Source organism: Electrona antarctica, assembly GCF_951216825.1.
Source record: "Electrona antarctica genome assembly, chromosome: 9".
NCBI lineage: Eukaryota > Metazoa > Chordata > Actinopteri > Myctophiformes > Myctophidae > Electrona > Electrona antarctica.
Window position 1 is genome coordinate 37,589,124 of NC_136790.1, and position 18,860 is coordinate 37,607,983.

The 18,860-nt window shown below is 42.3% G+C and overlaps 1 protein-coding gene across 1 annotated transcript in view; it reads right to left on the reverse strand.

Moving 5' to 3' along the window:
* Window positions 1-1,901: 1,901 nt before the first annotated feature.
* LOC306929552 (DENN domain-containing protein 2D-like) overlaps window positions 1,902-18,860 on the reverse strand; it is a 31,764-nt gene continuing 14,805 nt past the window's right edge. The window contains exons 4-13 of the mRNA XM_079510127.1: window positions 16,486-16,601; window positions 13,802-13,871; window positions 13,617-13,694; window positions 12,681-12,821; window positions 12,022-12,170; window positions 11,128-11,299; window positions 7,714-7,764; window positions 7,106-7,187; window positions 3,554-3,796; window positions 1,902-3,068 (exon numbers count right to left, since the gene is read on the reverse strand). Coding sequence (XP_079366253.1) covers window positions 2,980-3,068; window positions 3,554-3,796; window positions 7,106-7,187; window positions 7,714-7,764; window positions 11,128-11,299; window positions 12,022-12,170; window positions 12,681-12,821; window positions 13,617-13,694; window positions 13,802-13,871; window positions 16,486-16,601 — 1,191 coding nt within the window. The 3' untranslated portion in view covers window positions 1,902-2,979. The remainder of the gene's footprint in view (window positions 3,069-3,553; window positions 3,797-7,105; window positions 7,188-7,713; window positions 7,765-11,127; window positions 11,300-12,021; window positions 12,171-12,680; window positions 12,822-13,616; window positions 13,695-13,801; window positions 13,872-16,485; window positions 16,602-18,860) is intronic.

Here is an 18,860-nt window from a genome sequence, read left to right on the forward strand (position 1 = left end):
ATAGCATAAAGATCAATGTGTAGCATGTGATTTCGGATACAGTCGATAGTTTCTGATTACTATAGAGACAGGTAGACAGACCCCTGTTACAGCTACACACGCATAGCAGTGATACTGTCAGAATATAGAGCTTTAAACCTTTCAACAAAACATGTAATTTGCAGCACCTTTAACCAATGTGTATTGGTTTGAGGAGCCACAAAATGAGGCTATCTGTGTGTATGTCACTGTTTGTAATGTGTATCATCGTCAAATCAAAACATTAAGGTCATGCAATTTTATACTATACTGTATGTCATGTCTAATTCAAGAACTCGCTTCACCAATTGACAAGAAAATGGCAGCTTACTGTACATACTGTAGGTTTAGAGCAACACAGAACACTAAAACATTCTGAGGGCATATAATGTCTGTTGCTGCTTTTGTTTTGTAATATGTATATTATCATTGAAAATGATATATAAAAAAATAAAAAGAATATATAACTAAAATATCAGAGTGGACCTTTTTAAAATGTAAAATTAAAACTGGAATATAACTTTATTTTTTAGAAACAAAAATATTTTTTAATGAAAAACATGAACAAAAAAAAGCTGGATATTTACTTTCGAGAAACACTAGTTTCTGCTTTACTGTGGCTTACTAAGCCACTGAATACAAGAAATTATCACAAATACAATACCTCCTGAGCCCCTGTAAGGAGTTAGAAAATGAAAGTGTCTCCAAACAAAACTGCACTGATGGGAAATGGAAATATTCTTGGATATTAGTACACAAGGAGAGGAAATGAAAGGGGCTTGTTATTGTACAGAGAATCAAAACTGAACTACTGATGGGAAACATATACAGTAAGACAGCTGAAAATAGACAGAAAACCATGTTTTTGGCAATGCCAAACTACAGCCGAAAGTCTGCCGTGTTAAAACTAAAGATTTTCAAGTGGCCCCTGATCCATGGTTAAAAACCACTGCCCCCGATATATACAATATTGCAGGGTTCCCACTTACTTCCCACATCCATGAAATTCCTAGAAATGTTTTGAAATGAGAACTTTTCCAGTCCTGGAAAAGGTTTGGAATAAAATCAAATTCTTAGGAAAGGGAGATTTTGCTCATAAACATGTCTTAACACATGAAATACCCATGGCCTAATAGGTCACTGGTGTAAAGAGCCTCATTATTGCACTGTATGATTGCTATAGACAAATTCAGAAACGGGTCTCATGGTCGCAGCTCCTGTAGGCGGAGCCGACATAACTGCAGGGTAAACCTGCCTCTTAAAAAACCTCTTCTAAGGTGAATGGTAGAGTGACTGATGTACAGTCTGCCTCAAACGTTACTCTTTTACCTGCTTTTTACTAACACTAACATTACAAAGATGCCCAGAGCATCGGGATGAACCTGTGTAGTTTATGGCTGCTCCAACAGTAGTGGCAACATTCCCAAAAAACCCCAGAAATTCCAAAATATTGAGACAAAGCAGTGAAAGGTCCTGAAAGATACATAACGTCAGTCTTACCCAATACCCAATCTCTCTGTTTTATGAACACAAGGCTGCTGTACTTTATACCTCATACTAAGCATTTAAAGTATGAGGTATAAAGTACAGCTAGTAACTAATTTTTCCCACCTTATTGGAAATGGGGTAAAACTATTTGGAAAAATATGGACATGTTTTGAAAATTAATTGTTAAATGTGTGGGAAGTCATACATATTGCAGCCTCATTCAAGTCTGCTTTTCAGTATCTGCAGTATTCTACACGATTGTTGACCGCTTGATTTGTATTTAGTAGTCTTCATGATGTGGGTGTTAACGTTGATTTCAGAATAATTATTTATTCCAGTGTTGTACATTTAAAATTTGCGATTTTATTTCCATGAAACAAATACCATCAGCACAGTCTGTCACAAAAACCTCTAGTTTTATTAACACTAAAAATAAATAAAAGTACATTTAAGATTACCAAAGAGCAATGAAAAGAAAGTATATTAAACATTAACATTCTTCACTTCACGGAGTGTCTTTCCAACGACTCAACGAGTCACAAAAAGTAATTTTTTTCCAACAGCAGTTCACAGAAATGGCAAATTTATGCTTTGTCGTATGACGGTGTTGAACATCGAACGCCGATCTGGAAGCTCATAACGCAGCTTATACATCGGCTATTTCCGATGCACACCAATGCCGTATGACAAAGAATAAATCTAGCTTTGCCCTCTGATCCACAAACAGTTCAGACAAGGAGCTGAGCAGTTTATGCTTTGAGCGACAAGTGTCGAACGACATCTCACCACATTCAAGTGTTAAGAGTTCATCTGCAACCTTCGCCAAATGAACAGTTTTCTGTAACCCTCTCATCCATAACTAGTTCACAGTAACCTTCTCATCCATAAGCAGTGTACATTAACCCTCATAGATGAACAGTTCACGGTAACAGTCTCATCCATAAGCAGTGTACATTAACCCTCATAGATGAACAGTTCACGGTAACAGTCTCATCCATAAGCAGTGTACATTAACCCTCATAGATGAACAGTTCACGGTAACAGTCTCTCATCCATAAGCAGTGTACATTAACCCTCATAGATGAACAGTTCACGGTAACAGTCTCTCATCCATAAGCAGTGTACATTAACCCTCATAGATGAACAGTTCACGGTAACAGTCTCATCCATAAGCAGTGTACATTAACCCTCATAGATGAACAGTTCACGGTAACAGTCTCTCATCCATAAGCAGTGTACATTAACCCTCATAGATGAACAGTTCACGGTAACAGTCTCTCATCCATAAGCAGTGTACATTAACCCTCATAGATGAACAGTTCACGGTAACAGTCTCTCATCCATAAGCAGTGTACATTAACCCTCATAGATGAACAGTTCACAGTAACCTTCTCATCCATAAGCAGTGTACATTAACCCTCATAGATGAACAGTTCACGGTAACAGTCTCTCATCCATAACCTTCTCTTCTCATCACAGTAACCCTCTCATCCATCCACCCTTGGCCTTCTCTTTCTTCTTTTCTTTCTCTTGGTATTCAGCAACTTTCTTGTGGAAGAAACCTGAAACACAATGAAAGACAAAACGTCAACGCAAAAGACCTGCTTCTTGATTATTTGATTAACCTACATGAGCAAGATTAAGTTGGTTATTGGTTCTAAATGTCGGTTTCAATATATTCTCATTTAATAGCCCAACCGTAAACGGTATTTTCATACTGCACGTGACACCCATCATTAGGAGCAGTCTGCAGCCACAAGGGGGCGCACAGGGACTTTATTAGGAAACAATTGTTAAAAAGTGTATAAAACTATAAAAGAAAGGTCAACAAAGAGGCTGTAGGGAATGTGTCTGAAAAGGTGGGTTTGTAGTGTGGTTTTAAGCGTGGTGAGGGTGGGGGAAGCTATGATGTGAGCTGGGAGTGAGTTCCACAGTGAGGGGCAGCCAATCATTTAGTTGGTGACCTCCCTGGAACCGAACCTACTTTGAGAACGACTGTTTTACGTGACTCAGACCTAGCCATGCAAATGAAATACAGTGTAGCTACCTTCCTGTGTGGCCGGCTGTCTCTCCACCTCCTGGATGAAGAGGTCAAACATCTGGGTCTTGATGAAGTTCTTGACGAACGGCCGGTTGGCTCTGGGCTCGACTGCCTTACAGAAGCTCTTCCTCTGGAAGACTCCGGGTTGACCCCCGGAGCCGTGCTTCACGTGCTGCGGGAAATGACCCACCGTCCTGACAAAGAACGACAGGAAGGCCTCCGACACTACGCCGTTCAACTCCTGTGATGCTGGAACGGGGAAATAACGTCAGGATTAGAATGCGTGGGATTTGTTTTTGAATCCAACATTGCAGAGGTTTACCTGGTATCCTATAGTTTCAATGTACAGGTTATTATTTTGATAGTATAGTGTTTAAAGACCGATGCTAGGTTATTGGTTTACCTGTGATCCTAGTTTACTGACGGGCTAAACCAGGGGTGCCCACACATTTATGACGTGAGATCTACTTTCAAAATGACCAGCTCAACAAGATCTACCCACTGAAAAAATAAGTGTACCATTGCTGAAAATAGTTTAAATATATAATGTACCTGGGGGGGCTTTGGAATAGGGAATGGGGAGAAATTATGACAGGCAGTTTCTGCTGTCAAAATATGTCTACTACCGTATTTAACTTAAAACGCCCAATGCATTCTCAATGGCAATAGCACAAACTTTGGCATGCTACTAGTCCTACATACTTACACCTAGAAACCCCATTCAAACCTATTTAGGTTCATCTTACGGTAGACATAAAATGAAAATAAATCTTTGAATTTGAGAAATTCACAATGGGGATGGCAGATATTGGCAGATATTGGCACGTCAAAAAAGCACTTTCACCTAGAAACTCCATTCACACTTTTTATAATTCAGCTTACTGTGGAGACACATGCTGGAACTTTTTACTTTTAAATGATTTGTAGTTTCGGAGTTATTTAACTTAAACGCCCAATGCATTCTCAATGGCAGGAGTGCCCACACTTTTTTGACTTGAGAGCCACTTTCAAAATGACTATGATGCAACAAGATCTACCCACCAAAAAAATTATCAGATCGCATTGCTGAAATTTGTTTACCTGGGGGGGTGGCGCTGGCGTTACATAGGCTACAGTAAGACATAAGACAAACACACTTGGAATGGGAAATAGAAGGAAAATGGTATTGGTAGGGTTTTTCTTTCTACCGACAGTGTGTACTGTAATATTTTGTATGTGGAAAGTGAGTAAACTACCTCGACGCACCCAAGGTCTCCTGTCTTGCTGTTTCCTTACTCCACAGTATATAACTTTGTAATGCTACTGACGTTTGTGCACAAAATCTTGAAAACAAAGTAATACATTGTGGGTTTGAGCTCACATGCCCTTCTAAATGTCAATCAAGTCACCTTAATTCAAGTGGCAAAATTTAAATTAAATATATATTTTTAGGGGCATGTAATGTGATCTACGTGCACAGCCCTTGTGATCTACTGGTAGATCGTGATCGACCTTTTGGGCACCCCTGGGCTAAACCATCTTGCCCCTCGATGTTTTTCCGCAGACGGTTCTTGTATTCTTTATTTTGTTTTACTGAGAATACGTAATACGAAATAAGTTTAGGGTTAGGCATAGTTTTACTGGGGTTAAGTTTAGGTATAGGGTTAGGTTTAGGCATAGTTTTACTGAGGTTAAGGTTAGGAATAAGGTTAGGTTTAAGCATAATTTACCTCGGCTACTTTTGGAATACCAGGCAGTGCAGTTCCGCCAGCTGTACACCCGGGGCGAGTTGGTAAAGGGGCGACTTGTCTGGTATTGTGGTATTGTCAGGCACTACACAGTCTCTCTGCATTCTATGTATCTGTTTAATTTTCTTATTTTAAAGGGATAGTTCAGATTTTTTAAACTTAAGTTGTATGAAATACTTGCCATTAATATAGTGGTTGCAACTGTATTAATTGATTGCCCGAGTCCCATGGTGGGAGTTCTGCTCTGGTTTTGGTCAATATTAAGTAGTTCCGGTCATTTTGTGGGGGGCACTGGGGCCACGCAGTAAAAGTAAATTAATCCACAAAACGAAGGTAATTTGTATTGTTGACCTATTTCTAAAATATTAGCGTGACTTTCGTTCAACTTTGACCCCTCTATCACATGGAACTATTTTTTGGGCGTAGTGATATGGACACAAAAAACATAGTTCTGTGTGATAGAGGGGTAAAAAAAGAACGAAAGTTGCACTAATATTTTAGAAATAGGTCAACAATACAAATGACGTTAGTTTTGTGGATTAATTTACTTTTATTGCGTGGCCCCCAGTGCCCCCTACAAAATGACCGGAACTACTTGATATTTCACCAAAACCAGAGCAGAACTCCCACCATGGGACTCGGGCAATCAATGAATATAGTTGCAACCACTATATTAATGGCAAGTATTTCATACAACTTAAGTTCAAAAAATCTGAACTATCCCTTTAAGTCGCTCTCGACAAGAGGGTAAATTGATGTGATCTGGCTGAATTGATTCATTTGACAAAATTTGTCAAATGAATGTCTGTCTGTGTCTGTAACGACACATTGAATGTGTCGTTACAGACAGGTGCTACACTTCAACTATTTTATATACCGGTAGTACAAACATAGTGACATGTTGTGAGCTTTGGCCATTTTAGAAAATGTTGAAAAATATTGTTTTTGAAACATTTTGCCAATAATACATAAAATAGAGACATCTGGTGTTGTACCCTGCCCATCTTTTCTTCTTTCTAATTATTTGATCAGCCCAAAACGTGTTTATTGTCATGATTTGTCACAACAAGAGTTGACTTTGTCCGAGGCTTAAAAGGTCTTTAAATAAATACTTTTTGAAACGTCTATGGGAAAATATAATGGGGAATTATTTTCCGGGCCTGTTGTCGGGGGCGGGACAGCAACGCTTTATGCAGGTCAAGCTTTCGTCACCTCATAGCTGTCAATGTTATTTTGCATGGCTCTGTTGTTTAACACATACACAGCTTAACGTTGGGAAAGTTACGTACATGACTGACCCACCCAGGTGATGGCAATAATACTAATGACTAGTCTTACTGTGCAACATGAAAACTCCCGTTGGACCTCGTTAAAGTTGATTGTTATACTGATTTTCTCCCTCTGTCATTTCCTCGTATTTCTAGTTTATTGAAAAAATGTCATGCGCATTTGTCCAGTGCATAGCCTACTGCAGGCCTTGTTGACTAGATTTAGAAGACATTTTGGAGCTCTTGCTACTGAAATGATCGATTATGGAGAAATCCCGTCATTTAACATGCATCTCAATGGGAGAGAAGGACAGCTTGCCCTGTCTCCTCGCTGCTAGCGTGCCTATTGGATAAGGACGGGTTGGGGAGGGACGTAGCGTCCGGGGGTCCCCAGCCAAAAACATTGAGAACCCCTGATGTAAACGATTGAGGAACAAGGAATACTTTTTTTCAAGTTCCATGTAAGCAGTTGGGTATGAATTAATCTCTGTTCGGAATCAATTCATTCTGAATCCATTCTGTGCATACTGTAACCGCACTCAGAACGGACGTAAACGACTCACTCAGGTTTTGTTTCTTGGAGCTCAGTGCCTCCAGCAGGTCTTCCTGCATCTTCTCTGGTAGGATGGAGTCTTCATCTCCAATCTGGGAGCAGCAGAGAGAGAGAGAGAGAGAGAGAGAGAGAAGCTACATTCATCATGTTCTGTACAATTACAATTTGAATTGAGGCATTTAGCAGATGCTCTTAATTAATTCAGAGCGATTTACAGTAAGCAAGAACACATGGTTAACATAATGTAAAATACAACGTTAGACTTAAATGACCACAGCGCTATATGCCCCCCCCCCCCCCCCCCCCCCCCCCCCCCACACACACACACACACACACACACACACACACACACACACACACACACAACTTGAAATAGAAATAGAAATCAGCTGGTACGGATTTAAGTTTGTAATTACATTACAGATAATGAGGTTATGTTCTTGACCCTGTTGAAGTGTCTATCTGTGGAAAAAAAGACTAACAAGTAACAAATGAATACCAGTGACTCTGAAGAGGAACGTAACATAAGGGAGAAATGTGTGGCTTATTTGTGGTTTCTATACACTAAGATATGAGTGTGCGCACACACAGTTTTTGAAACAGTCAATGAATACTCACACTAGTTATAAATCGGTTCTCAGCTTTCGCTGACAAATCTACAATCAGCATCTGTTGACAAGACAAGGGGACAGAGAGAGACACACACACACACACACACACACACACACACACACACACACACACACACACACACACACACACACACACACACACACACACACACACACACACACACACACACACACACACACACACACACACACACACACACACACACACACACACACACACACACACACACACACACACACACGTCATAGTGTCTGAGCACATAGGCATAGTGTCTATTTTACGCCATGATGATGTACAATGAGCGCCCATCACTTCAAACAGGTGTTATTTTTTCCCCCAGCCAGCTTACCAGCCAACCTGTAGTCTTTGTTGATTTTAACAGCCTGGGTTTGGTAGGGGGGTGGGTAGTCTTTATTTTTCTTGATCCCGTTTCCCTCCTGTGTTTTGGGTTAGTGATTTGTCTTTTGATTTGATGATTTGATTAGGCAAGTTTAGGTCATTTATGTTTGGTTCCTTTTAGTTTTTTGCTGGCGCCCTGAAGAAACTAGATTTGAATAAAAACCCATTAAAAGGCGGAAAGAGGGGAGTTCCACTTTATCAGCTGACACCATGGTTAGGCCAGGTCGTAACACCATGGTTAGGCCAGGTCGTAACACCATGGTTAGGCCAGGTCGTAACACCATGGTTAGGCCAGGTCGTAACACCATGGTCGTACACCATGGTTAGGCCAGGTCGTAACACCATGGTTAGGCCAGGTCGTAACACCATGGTTAGGCCAGGTCGTAACACCATGGTTAGGCCAGGTCGTAACACCATGGTTAGGCCAGGTCGTAACACCATGGTTAGGCCAGGTCGTAACGTGACACCATGGTTAGGCCAGGTCGTAACACCATGGTTAGGCCAGGTCGTAACACCATGGTTAGGCCAGGTCGTAACACCATGGTTAGGCCAGGTCGTAACGTGACACCATGGTTAGGCCAGGTCGTAACGTGACACCATGGTTAGGCCAGGTCGTAACGTGACACCATGGTTAGGCCAGGTCGTAACGTGACACCATGGTTAGGCCAGGTCGTAACGTGCCACTGTAGGCCCCGTTTAGACGGCAGCGCTCTCTAGAAAAGGGAAAAATAAAATATCAGCTGTGCCTTCCATTTAGACGGAAACTGTGTTTTCGGTTGTTGAAAACGCAATAAAGTGAACCCCGTTCCAGAGTGGAAACCTTTGAAAACGCTCCACCTCCCGTCTCCATGTAAACATGTAATAAGGGACAAACTGCAAAACATCATGGCTCACGTCATTAGATCGATGTAAAAATATTAAATGTGATAAGAAGAACGGGAGTGGTTCTACACATGCGTGACTGGTCTATCTGGCATGCACACTACAGCGGTTTCAATCACTGTTGCCTCTTCGTGTAAACGCTGAATTATTAATTTATAATTTGTTAAATTGGTACGGCAGTCAGTGACACACAGACAGACAGACATTCAGACAGACTGTTAAATTGGAAAAAGGGCTTCGTTAAGACCTCCATATTATTATGGTCAATTCCTGTGTGAAAAGTGGGAGTGATTGGTGCAGGCAGTGAGGAGCTACGGCAGTCACAGTGACTCACAGTGACACACAGACAGACAGACATTCAGACAGACATTGTCAGAATTATAGTATGATGATGATTATTTGTATCACAGTTTTTCATCCCAATTTAGTCATTATGCCAATTCATTCCTCCTACTGCTGCTTGCCATTGTTGTTGTTCCCTCTGGTTCACCTGCCAGTAAGGAGCCTTCACCAGGAGGATATACAGTACTGTAGCCCACGCCTCTGTCCTCCTCCTCCTGTTGAACATTCCCCGCTGACAGGCTCTACCCCAGACATACGCACAGAGACAACGATTGTCCTCCTCGCTTGGCTTCCCTCCCCTGAACACTGGCAATTGTGTTCGTATAGATCAGCAGTGTAACGATACGTCAGTAGGCCCCGACACGGGGTGGTCACTGCAGACCCTTGGCCGTATTTAGTATTTTAATCTACCAACGCAATTGCGTTGTCTGCGGCACGGTATTTACGCCCATGGTATAGAGTAGAAGACCCTCGACAAACACGGGTGCACCACGTTGGATTTGAACCCCGAGATTCTATCCAGTGGTGGATAGGGTTGGGAGTCGGAACCGGGTCCATTTCAGACCCGGTTCCGACATTGCGGATCCGGAGCCGGTTCCATCGTTTTTTTATTACCGGTTCCCCAAACAGTGCTCGTCAGTCGTCATTTAGCTCTGCTGTGTCTGTGCATGCATGCATGCAGAGCCAAGTTACTGGGGTGACGTCTACTACTTGACATGAGTGAGTAGATTAATCGTGTGACTCGTGTAGGCGTATTGATTTTGAGATGTTTCCTCAATGTGGACGTGCAACTGGTGCAAGTTGCAACAACCTTTGCAGGAAACTATGGCATCGCATTTATTGCACTTTGCGATGAGTGAGTGAGTAGGGCGGATACCACTGTTCTGTGCATTCAGCGAGCGGTCACCGCCGCGGAGCGAGTGTGGTTAACAGAGAGGGAAATGACTCTGAGGCTGAGCACGCAAAGTGCAATAAATGCGATGCCATAGTTTCCTGCAAAGGTTGTTGCAACTTGCACCAGTTGCATGTCCACATTGAGGAAACATCTCAAAATCAATCAACTATAGAGCCATGAATTAAATAAAAATCTATTTGTCTGCACTTATTTTTACAACTTATAAGCAACTCAACTGCTTTTGATTTGGCTCTAAATTAATCGCGCAACTGTTGAGAGCCCAGCCTTTAGGTGCATATATACCTCCATACATTGATTACTTTATAAACAGTTTGCAGAAAAAAGCACAGGAACATAGCCTAGAGTTCAATACAAGGTCTGGAGGAGGATTTTATAACCCAAGAAAGCACTATGGCTTGTTTCCATTAGGGTAACTGGGGTCCTTCATATTAAATTAATCTGAACATTAAAGACACAACATTTGTCACCACAACAATATCATTATTGCAATGTGTACTGTATATTTAATATACAGTATAAATTGCAACAATGATATTGTCGTGGTGGCTAGCTGGTGGTGGTGAAGTTTAAATAATAGTGCCACCTCATAATTGTAAAGTGCAAATACAATAATTTAATTTGTGTTTATTAATTAAGTACTTGGTTAGGTTAGTTATAATATAAGAATAATATATGTCAGAAAAAAAAGGGGAAAAAAATAATATTAGGAACCGTTAGGAACCGGAACCGTTAAGAGGGATCCGGTAAGGATCCGGAACCGTGAAAATCCTAACGAATCCCAACCCTAGTGGTGGACAGGTACTTTTCCCCTGCACCACCCAATGTGGCGGGGTTTGTGCGTGTGTGTGTGTGATACTCACATCAGACTGGTCTATGATGTGCTCCAGCATGTTCCTCTGAACTCCCAGCAGGTAGGGTGTGGGCGCCATGACCACGTCTATGAGCACTCTGGGAACGATGGAGATGAAGGTGTGTTGCCAGGTGAACGGGTACAGCAGCGCCACAACAGCATGGAGCACCTGGGACAGAGTGCTGAGCACGCACGCACGCACACACACGCGCACGCGCACACGCACGCGCGCACGCACACGCACACGCACACGCACACGCACACGCACACGCACACGCACACGCACACGCACACGCACACGCACACACACACACACACACACACACACACACACACACACACACACACACACACATATTTTAAACTTTTACCCGTGCGTCAGTTTCGTGCCATAATAAAATATATTTTATTATTTAGTTTATAAAAGTTTGTGAGATGTCCCGCCCAAAAGTGGTTAAATATTCCTTCAATTTCCACATGTCTTTCTATTAATCTGAATGTTTTTGTAGTGTATTGGAAAAGGGGGTGTGCAAAAAGTACTGATAATAAGTCATGTTTTGTATAATTGTACGTATACTTTGTGGTTGTCTCAAAATCCCAAGGCACACTTGGCACCAGTGTGCCCTGACTGACACACTGTTTTGGAAGCAGTGCCCTGGAGGGTGTTCATAGTCACTAGCCACTTTCAACCTGGTGTACATGTTTGGGGCATGTCATTACCGCCGATTCAACCGATACGATATGGTCATGCCCATATATGGAACAGACTGACTTCAAACTCAAGGGCGTGCAGTGACTGGTTTCAAGTCGGTCGGACATACGGTTATAGTAGGATAATGGGGTTTAAGTGGCTAGGGAACGATCACCCAAATCCCTGTACATTGAGGTGTAGAAAGCACCACACCTGAGCTCATCAGCGATGAAGATGAGTCGTCTCTCCATCACAGTGGAGGAGAACACCTGCAGAACCTCCTGGTCCGACAGATAGCTGAACAACGTCCTGAAGTCCACATGTTCCAACCACGAGTCACATGGCCGTGTCAGACTGATGATCTGCGCACACACACACACACACACACACACACACACACACACACACACACACACACACACACACACACACACACACACACACACACACACACACACACACACACACACACACACACACACACACACACACACACACACACGTCATGCTTTAGCTATTGAAAAATAGCAGATCTACAAGCTCATAGCACGCCACCGAGTGGCGCGCTACGAGCTTGTAGATCTGCTATTTTTGAAAAACGACTGACATAGAAACATAGCTTTTCCAGAAAACTGTCAGGATGTAGTAGACATCTTTAGAATCTGATCTCAGGTCAAAATGGGTTAATGGGTTAATGGGACCACCCAGAAACAAATACTTGAGTTAAAACATTTGCTGTGAAAGAATATATATATTCAAAGATTAGCACAAATTTTCACGATTTTTCAAAAATGGCAGATGATCTAAAAGCTCGTAGCGCGGACAGATGCGTCCTCAGGTCTAAATGGGTTAATGAAACTAATGGTAAAGACCTCAGTGCCAGACTCCGGGATGAAGCTCTTGATCTCCACGGTGTCTCCAGGAGCAGGGAACGCTGCCTCTCTCAGACTCTGCATGAAGGGGTAGATCATGGCCATGGACTTCCGTCGTCGCTTCTCCACCTCATCAAAGATCTGACAGTAACATGATGGGAACATTAGCCAGAAGTAGCCAATCCACAAGCTCACGACGCATCGTAGCGCGGCTATTTTTGGCGAGGTGTAGAACAAAAAAGCGGTCCAAGTACAGAGCCAACTCAGGTCAAGTCTAGAGGGTTTAAGTAGTTAAACACATGAAACTTACCGCCCCCTCCCTATTCTCGGCTAACATAGCCGTTGTTGCTTATTTACACCCAGAATTTTAATGTAAGGCGGATTTTGTATTTAGAGCGAACATACATACATGCATACATACATAATTCATTGTGTATATGCAGGGGTATTGTGGAATAATAGTAAAACAGGTCGTTTCGAGGAAGCAATCTGAGTGGTTGAAATAGCCAAATGCTTAAATGAGCATGATGGAACGCCTAATCTCGCTGCTCTCCCAGATAGGGTTGCAACTAGGCTAGCGATTTCTTGGGACATTTTTGGTCGTAGTAGCTACATCTGTCATCAAAAATATATATATATTTTTTGCGAATATCGTAGTTATAATGAAATTGAGTTGGCGTGTTTATTTTAAGGGTAACTGTTGAATAATCGCAAAATTACACTCAAGGTTGTGCTTTACCTTTACTGTGTTCATTAATGCACTTCTGCGCTGCCTACGGAACTCTGCTATCGGATCGTTCCTGCAGCAACGCAGGCGTGCCATTAATGATGGTAAAGCACATCCTCTCGTGTAATATTGCTTAATTAAATGCATGTATGTGCGTGCGTGCGTGCGCGTGTGTGTGTGTGTGATGCATGCTTGTGTGTACATCTCACCTTTGAGAAGAGACCAAAACAAGCCACTTTGCTGATGATGCAATATGCTTCTGGTGGCCGCGCCCCTTTGCCATGGGGCTTCAGGTCATCAACAAAACGAAACAAAAACAAAACAATCAGATAATAATAATAATAATCTGTAATAATAATAATCTGTCACAAATAATCTAAAATCTGTTACTCACCAGTAATCGTCTGCAGTATCCATTCTTTCTACTCCCATCGACCTCTGTCAGGACAAAAGAGAAGGTCTCACTGGAAACAAACACAAACACAGGCTGACTATGATCATGAACACCGTTTATTTTCAATATTACACATGGAAATATGAAACGAATGAATGTTAGCGCAGTGCCCTTGGCGCTTCAACCTGGAAACTTTGAGAGTAGCTCAGGCCTCCTCTTTTGACCCTCCAGGCAGTGCCTGACCCGGTGATATCACAAACATGAGAAGCCCATGTTTACATTGATTCGGCTAAGGCTGTGTGTGTGCTACTAACATTACAGTAGATCAGGACATTCGAGCACAGCAATGGTTGATCGGTTTGAACTTTGCAGATGTCAATAAAACGCTGCATGCAAGCACTATGACCATGATTTCCAAAGTGCCCCTCGGCTCATAACACATTCAATTCAAAATTTCAATTCAACTGAGCTTTATCGGCATGAGAAAACATACGTTTACATTGCCAAAGCAAAAGTGGAACAACAATCAAGAAAACAATGTACCGGTATGTAAATACATATTTAATATAAATAGGAATAAAATAAAATAAAGGTGTAAACAGAGCTGTGTTACGTTAATACTTTGAGTATCTTGTGAAACTATAAAAAGATTGTGCATTTTCTGTCAGAGATAGTTATACATTCATATAGGAGACGTTAGCTTTATACTTTTGAAAGATGACAGCAGTATTTCTATGTTTTTGCATTCACTTAGTATAAACATATTTGCGAGAAGTAGCAGCAATTTATTCAAATGTAATTGGATAAAGTTAGTTGCTCTGTTTATATAACAGTATTTCTATGTACCGAGGTCATTTGCTGTAGGGTATAACACTCTCTGTAGTGATGGGTCATTCATGATCGATTCGTTCAAATGCAGTGGTGGAAAAAGTACTCAATTGTTTTACCTAAGTAAAAGTACCAATACTGCAATTTAGAACTACTTCGTTACAAGTAAAAGTACGGAATTGAAAATGTACTTGAGTAAAAGTACAAAAGTATCGGCATCAAAATGTACTTAAAGTACTAAAAGTAAAAGTACTCATATTGCAGAATGTCCCACTTCACAAGTTCAAACTGTGTACAAAATCTTTTGAAAAAAGCAGATCTACAAGCTCACAATGCGTCGCAACGGTAGATCGGCTATTTTCAAATGGCCGAAATGTATAGGGTTGAAGTGGTTAATGTATGTTTTCTAATCAAAATTAAAAGTAACTAGTAACTAAAGTTTTCAAATAATTGTAGTGGAGTAAAAGTACAAATTGTGACTACTCACACCTGTTAGTGGAGTAGAAGTGAAAGTATTGGAAATTGGAAATACTCAAGTAAAGTACAAATACCTCAAAATTGTACTTAAGTACAGTACTTAAGTAAAAGTACTTAGTTACTTTCCACCACTGTTCAAATGAACTAGTTAATTGCCGTGAACATGAACAAACTAGATCACTTCCTGAAACCGTTACGTTCACGCTTTCATTCATGCCCCCCCCCCCCGTCCCCTCCCCAGCAGCGGAACAAGTCTGGGGGCTGGGGGGATGACACGATCAGGCCCCCCTCGAACCATGGAAGTTGGCTACAACCGAAAAAGACTTCCTCTTCCTCTTCAAAATAAGAGCTACTTGTAATGATTAGTTAGTTAGATTACTAGTTTTATTTCTTAAGTGAACTTACAGGATGTGTAGATAGACATTTGTAGCACCCTGAGAGATAATGCTTTGAATGGGCCCGCAGCCCGGCGGCTTGCAAAGTGCGACCAAGTAAAGGTCTCTGTCGTGACTGTGTAACGCTGTGTGATCGATCATCTGACAGGCCGGGCCCCTGGAGTCACAGTGCCGGGGTGAAGCCACACCCCTAACCCCCCTGGTCGTACCAGACAGTGGCCTTGTGGTTAGAGTGTCCGCCCTGAAACTGGGAGGTCGGGGTTCGATCCCCGGCCGGGTCATACCAAAGACTGTAAAAATGGGACCCAATGCCTCCCTGCTTGGCACTCAGCATCAATGGGTTGGATTGGGGGTCAAATCTACTAATCAAATGATTCCCGAGCGCGGCGCACGCTGCAGCTCACCGCTCCTTGGCTGCGGCTCAACCGCTCCAAGAGATGGGTCAAATGCGGAGAACAAATTTCACTGCGGTAACGTGTGTGACAAATCGTATGACTTTTTTCCGCCCCTGCCCCTCCCCTGTACACAGGATGGGAGGGATGGCTGTTCCCGAGACAGACAAGTGAGCCGCGCAGTTGTGTTTCACTAGAGTCGACAATAGCGCTAATGAATTGAACAAATCATTTGACTGGATCATTGCCGTGAACATGAACGAAATAGCTTGTTCATTGAAATGAGCGCTCTTTTTTCCCCCACCACTAGCTCTCTGTGTGAGGTATAGGGTAGACTCATCTGACTGTACGGCCGTTTGGGGCAGTACCCACTGGCTGCCATGTACTATCACTGGTTCTCAGTGTTGGGTCAGAGAACTGTGAGTGTACAAAATGGAACCTCTCAGAGTTAAAGGACGACTTCACCCATTTTCAACCCATCTCTGTTCAGAAACCTGCCTACCAGAGACATCATCGATTTTTTTTGTCAATGGGTTCCCATGCAGATCGTGGAGTCCTTGACATGAAAAGGTTTGAGGCCGTTGTTGTGTACCTGTGGTATTCTGTAAGCGGGGCCCAGTCAACTCCTTCAGGGAAACAGAAGAGTGTAATGGCTTCACGAGACTTCTTCTCTTCCTCCCTCTGTGAGTGACCCAAGTCTGGTGGGAGCTGCAACGCACAAGAACACACACAGTTCACTACTGTACAGATCTGTTTCTCTCTAGATGGTAGTGAATCGTGATGCACGGGCCGGCTTTTTTTCATAACCCGCCCATCCCGGCCCGCCATGGGAGCCACCCCGCACCAACGCACCCCGCAAAAAATATATATTAATCTACGACCCGACCACCTGCAAAAATAAACAGCCAGCAAGTCCAGTCCATTCAATTTATTTTCCCATCAATTTATATCTGTCCAAGCCATATTGTAGTAGTTTAGTTTAGTTTATTTAGGATCCCCATTAGCTGTTACACCTGGCAACAGCTATTCTTCCTGGGGTCCTCACAGAATAATATACATACAAGAAAATGGAAATAAAAACAGCATAGCCTGCCAAATAATAGGCTGCTTATTAATGAAATGATCAACAGATCATGCCCTGCGCTTGTTGTTCCGATGATTTTTGACCCAGCGCATCCTTTTCTTTCGAGTTTAACTTTCAAAACAATTAAATAAACAATAACTATAGGATACATTTCACATGTCTTCTCCAACAACTGACAGCAGATGGAGGAGACCTCAAAACAATAAAATAAGCAGATAAATATATCTAGGCTAAATTTCATATACAGAGAGAGAGAGAGATAGAGAGGGAGAGCGCGTTGTGTTTACAATCAGTTGATGAAACGGGAGAGAACAAAACCATAGAACATTTGGTTCGGTTTTAGGATAGACAATTCATATTTTCCCTGTCCTGTCTTTTCCCCCTGTTGTTGACCTGCCACGCCCGCCCCGCAAAAATTGTGCTGGCCTTGACCCGTCCCCCCGCCCCGGGGGTCAACCCACGGGACCTGCGGGCAACGGGCCGGCCCGTGCATCACTACTAGACGTTACAAGCCCCACACACGCTCTACTGCGTCCACTGGGACCATGTCTAGTCACAGTGTTATAGTTTGAGGGTCTTGTTGTCACTGTGTTATAGTTTATTGAATTGTTTTACTCATATGATTACAGGGACAAAACAACTAAGTATCAAGTTATACAAACGTTAGTCCTTTCCATACAAATATCTACCTAGTTAATAAAAATACTCCAATTACAATTTTGAGTAATGAGGGTCACAGGGTCAAGTAAAAAAGTTAACTTTTTGTTAGACTGTGCTGAAGACTTTCAGCACTCGTCACTATGAGGATAGTACTACAGTAGTAGTAGTACTACTACTACTACTACTACTACTACAATCAAGTGGAGTGGATCCAGTACCATGCAGTGGGAAAGCACCATGTCTTGTTTACATACCGTTTAATGTTGATGGTGTAAAATCAGAACAAAGTTTATTCTTGTGAAAGACAGCAAAAATCATGCAGACATCATTACATCAGACGAGTCAGAAAGAGGCCGTCACTAAGAGATGATGCACCTTTGGTCTTTGGTCCATATACTGAAGACGCATCATAGCTGCATGTCTGCCCTCTATTCATTTTGGCTCACAAATGCTACGGCTGTGTCAATGTCAACACAAACTAACCACACCTGAATTCAAAGGGCATCACTCTCGTCTGTTCAAACAAACCAAAGCGTTCAGATTCATCAAACTAAACAGGGTTGCACCCGAAATACACTTTAATTTGACTCTTAACCCATTTAGAACGTTTGCTCTGAAAGAATATATATTCAAAGATCTGTGCCACATTTTCACGATTTTTCAAAAATAGCAGACCTACAAGCTCGTAGCGCGCCACTCGGTGGCGCGCTATGAGCTTGTAGATCTGCTATTTTTCAATAGCTAAAGTATAACAATGCTTAGTTAAAACACCAAAAGGGGTTCCCGTCCAGAATGGGTTAAGGAACTCATGTTTCTTAAGAGTAGCGGTTCTCAAAGTGGGGTCCTTGAGGGGGTTCCAATGTGGTCCCCATCTAAATGATTGACAGCTGGAAACCAAATGGACCCTTGTGGATCTGTTACTCGGACAGTGTCAGTGTTAAATGAACACAGAGGATTTTACAGTGTTGATCGGGGTCCGAGAGATGCCCAATTGGATCACATAGGGGTCTGTGGCCTCATGCATGTCAAACTGGGGGCCGTTCAAATGACTGAGAACCAGTGCCTTCGCCTAGCGAGAGCATCACAATGGCATGTTGCCACGTGCTGTGAGCTTGGAGATATTTTGCCAAATGTTAGTCCCAGGAGGATAGGAGGAATTCTAAGGTTCATGTGCTTAACGAATCCACCAACCTTGGGGAACTGGTATATGATGACTGGTTTGT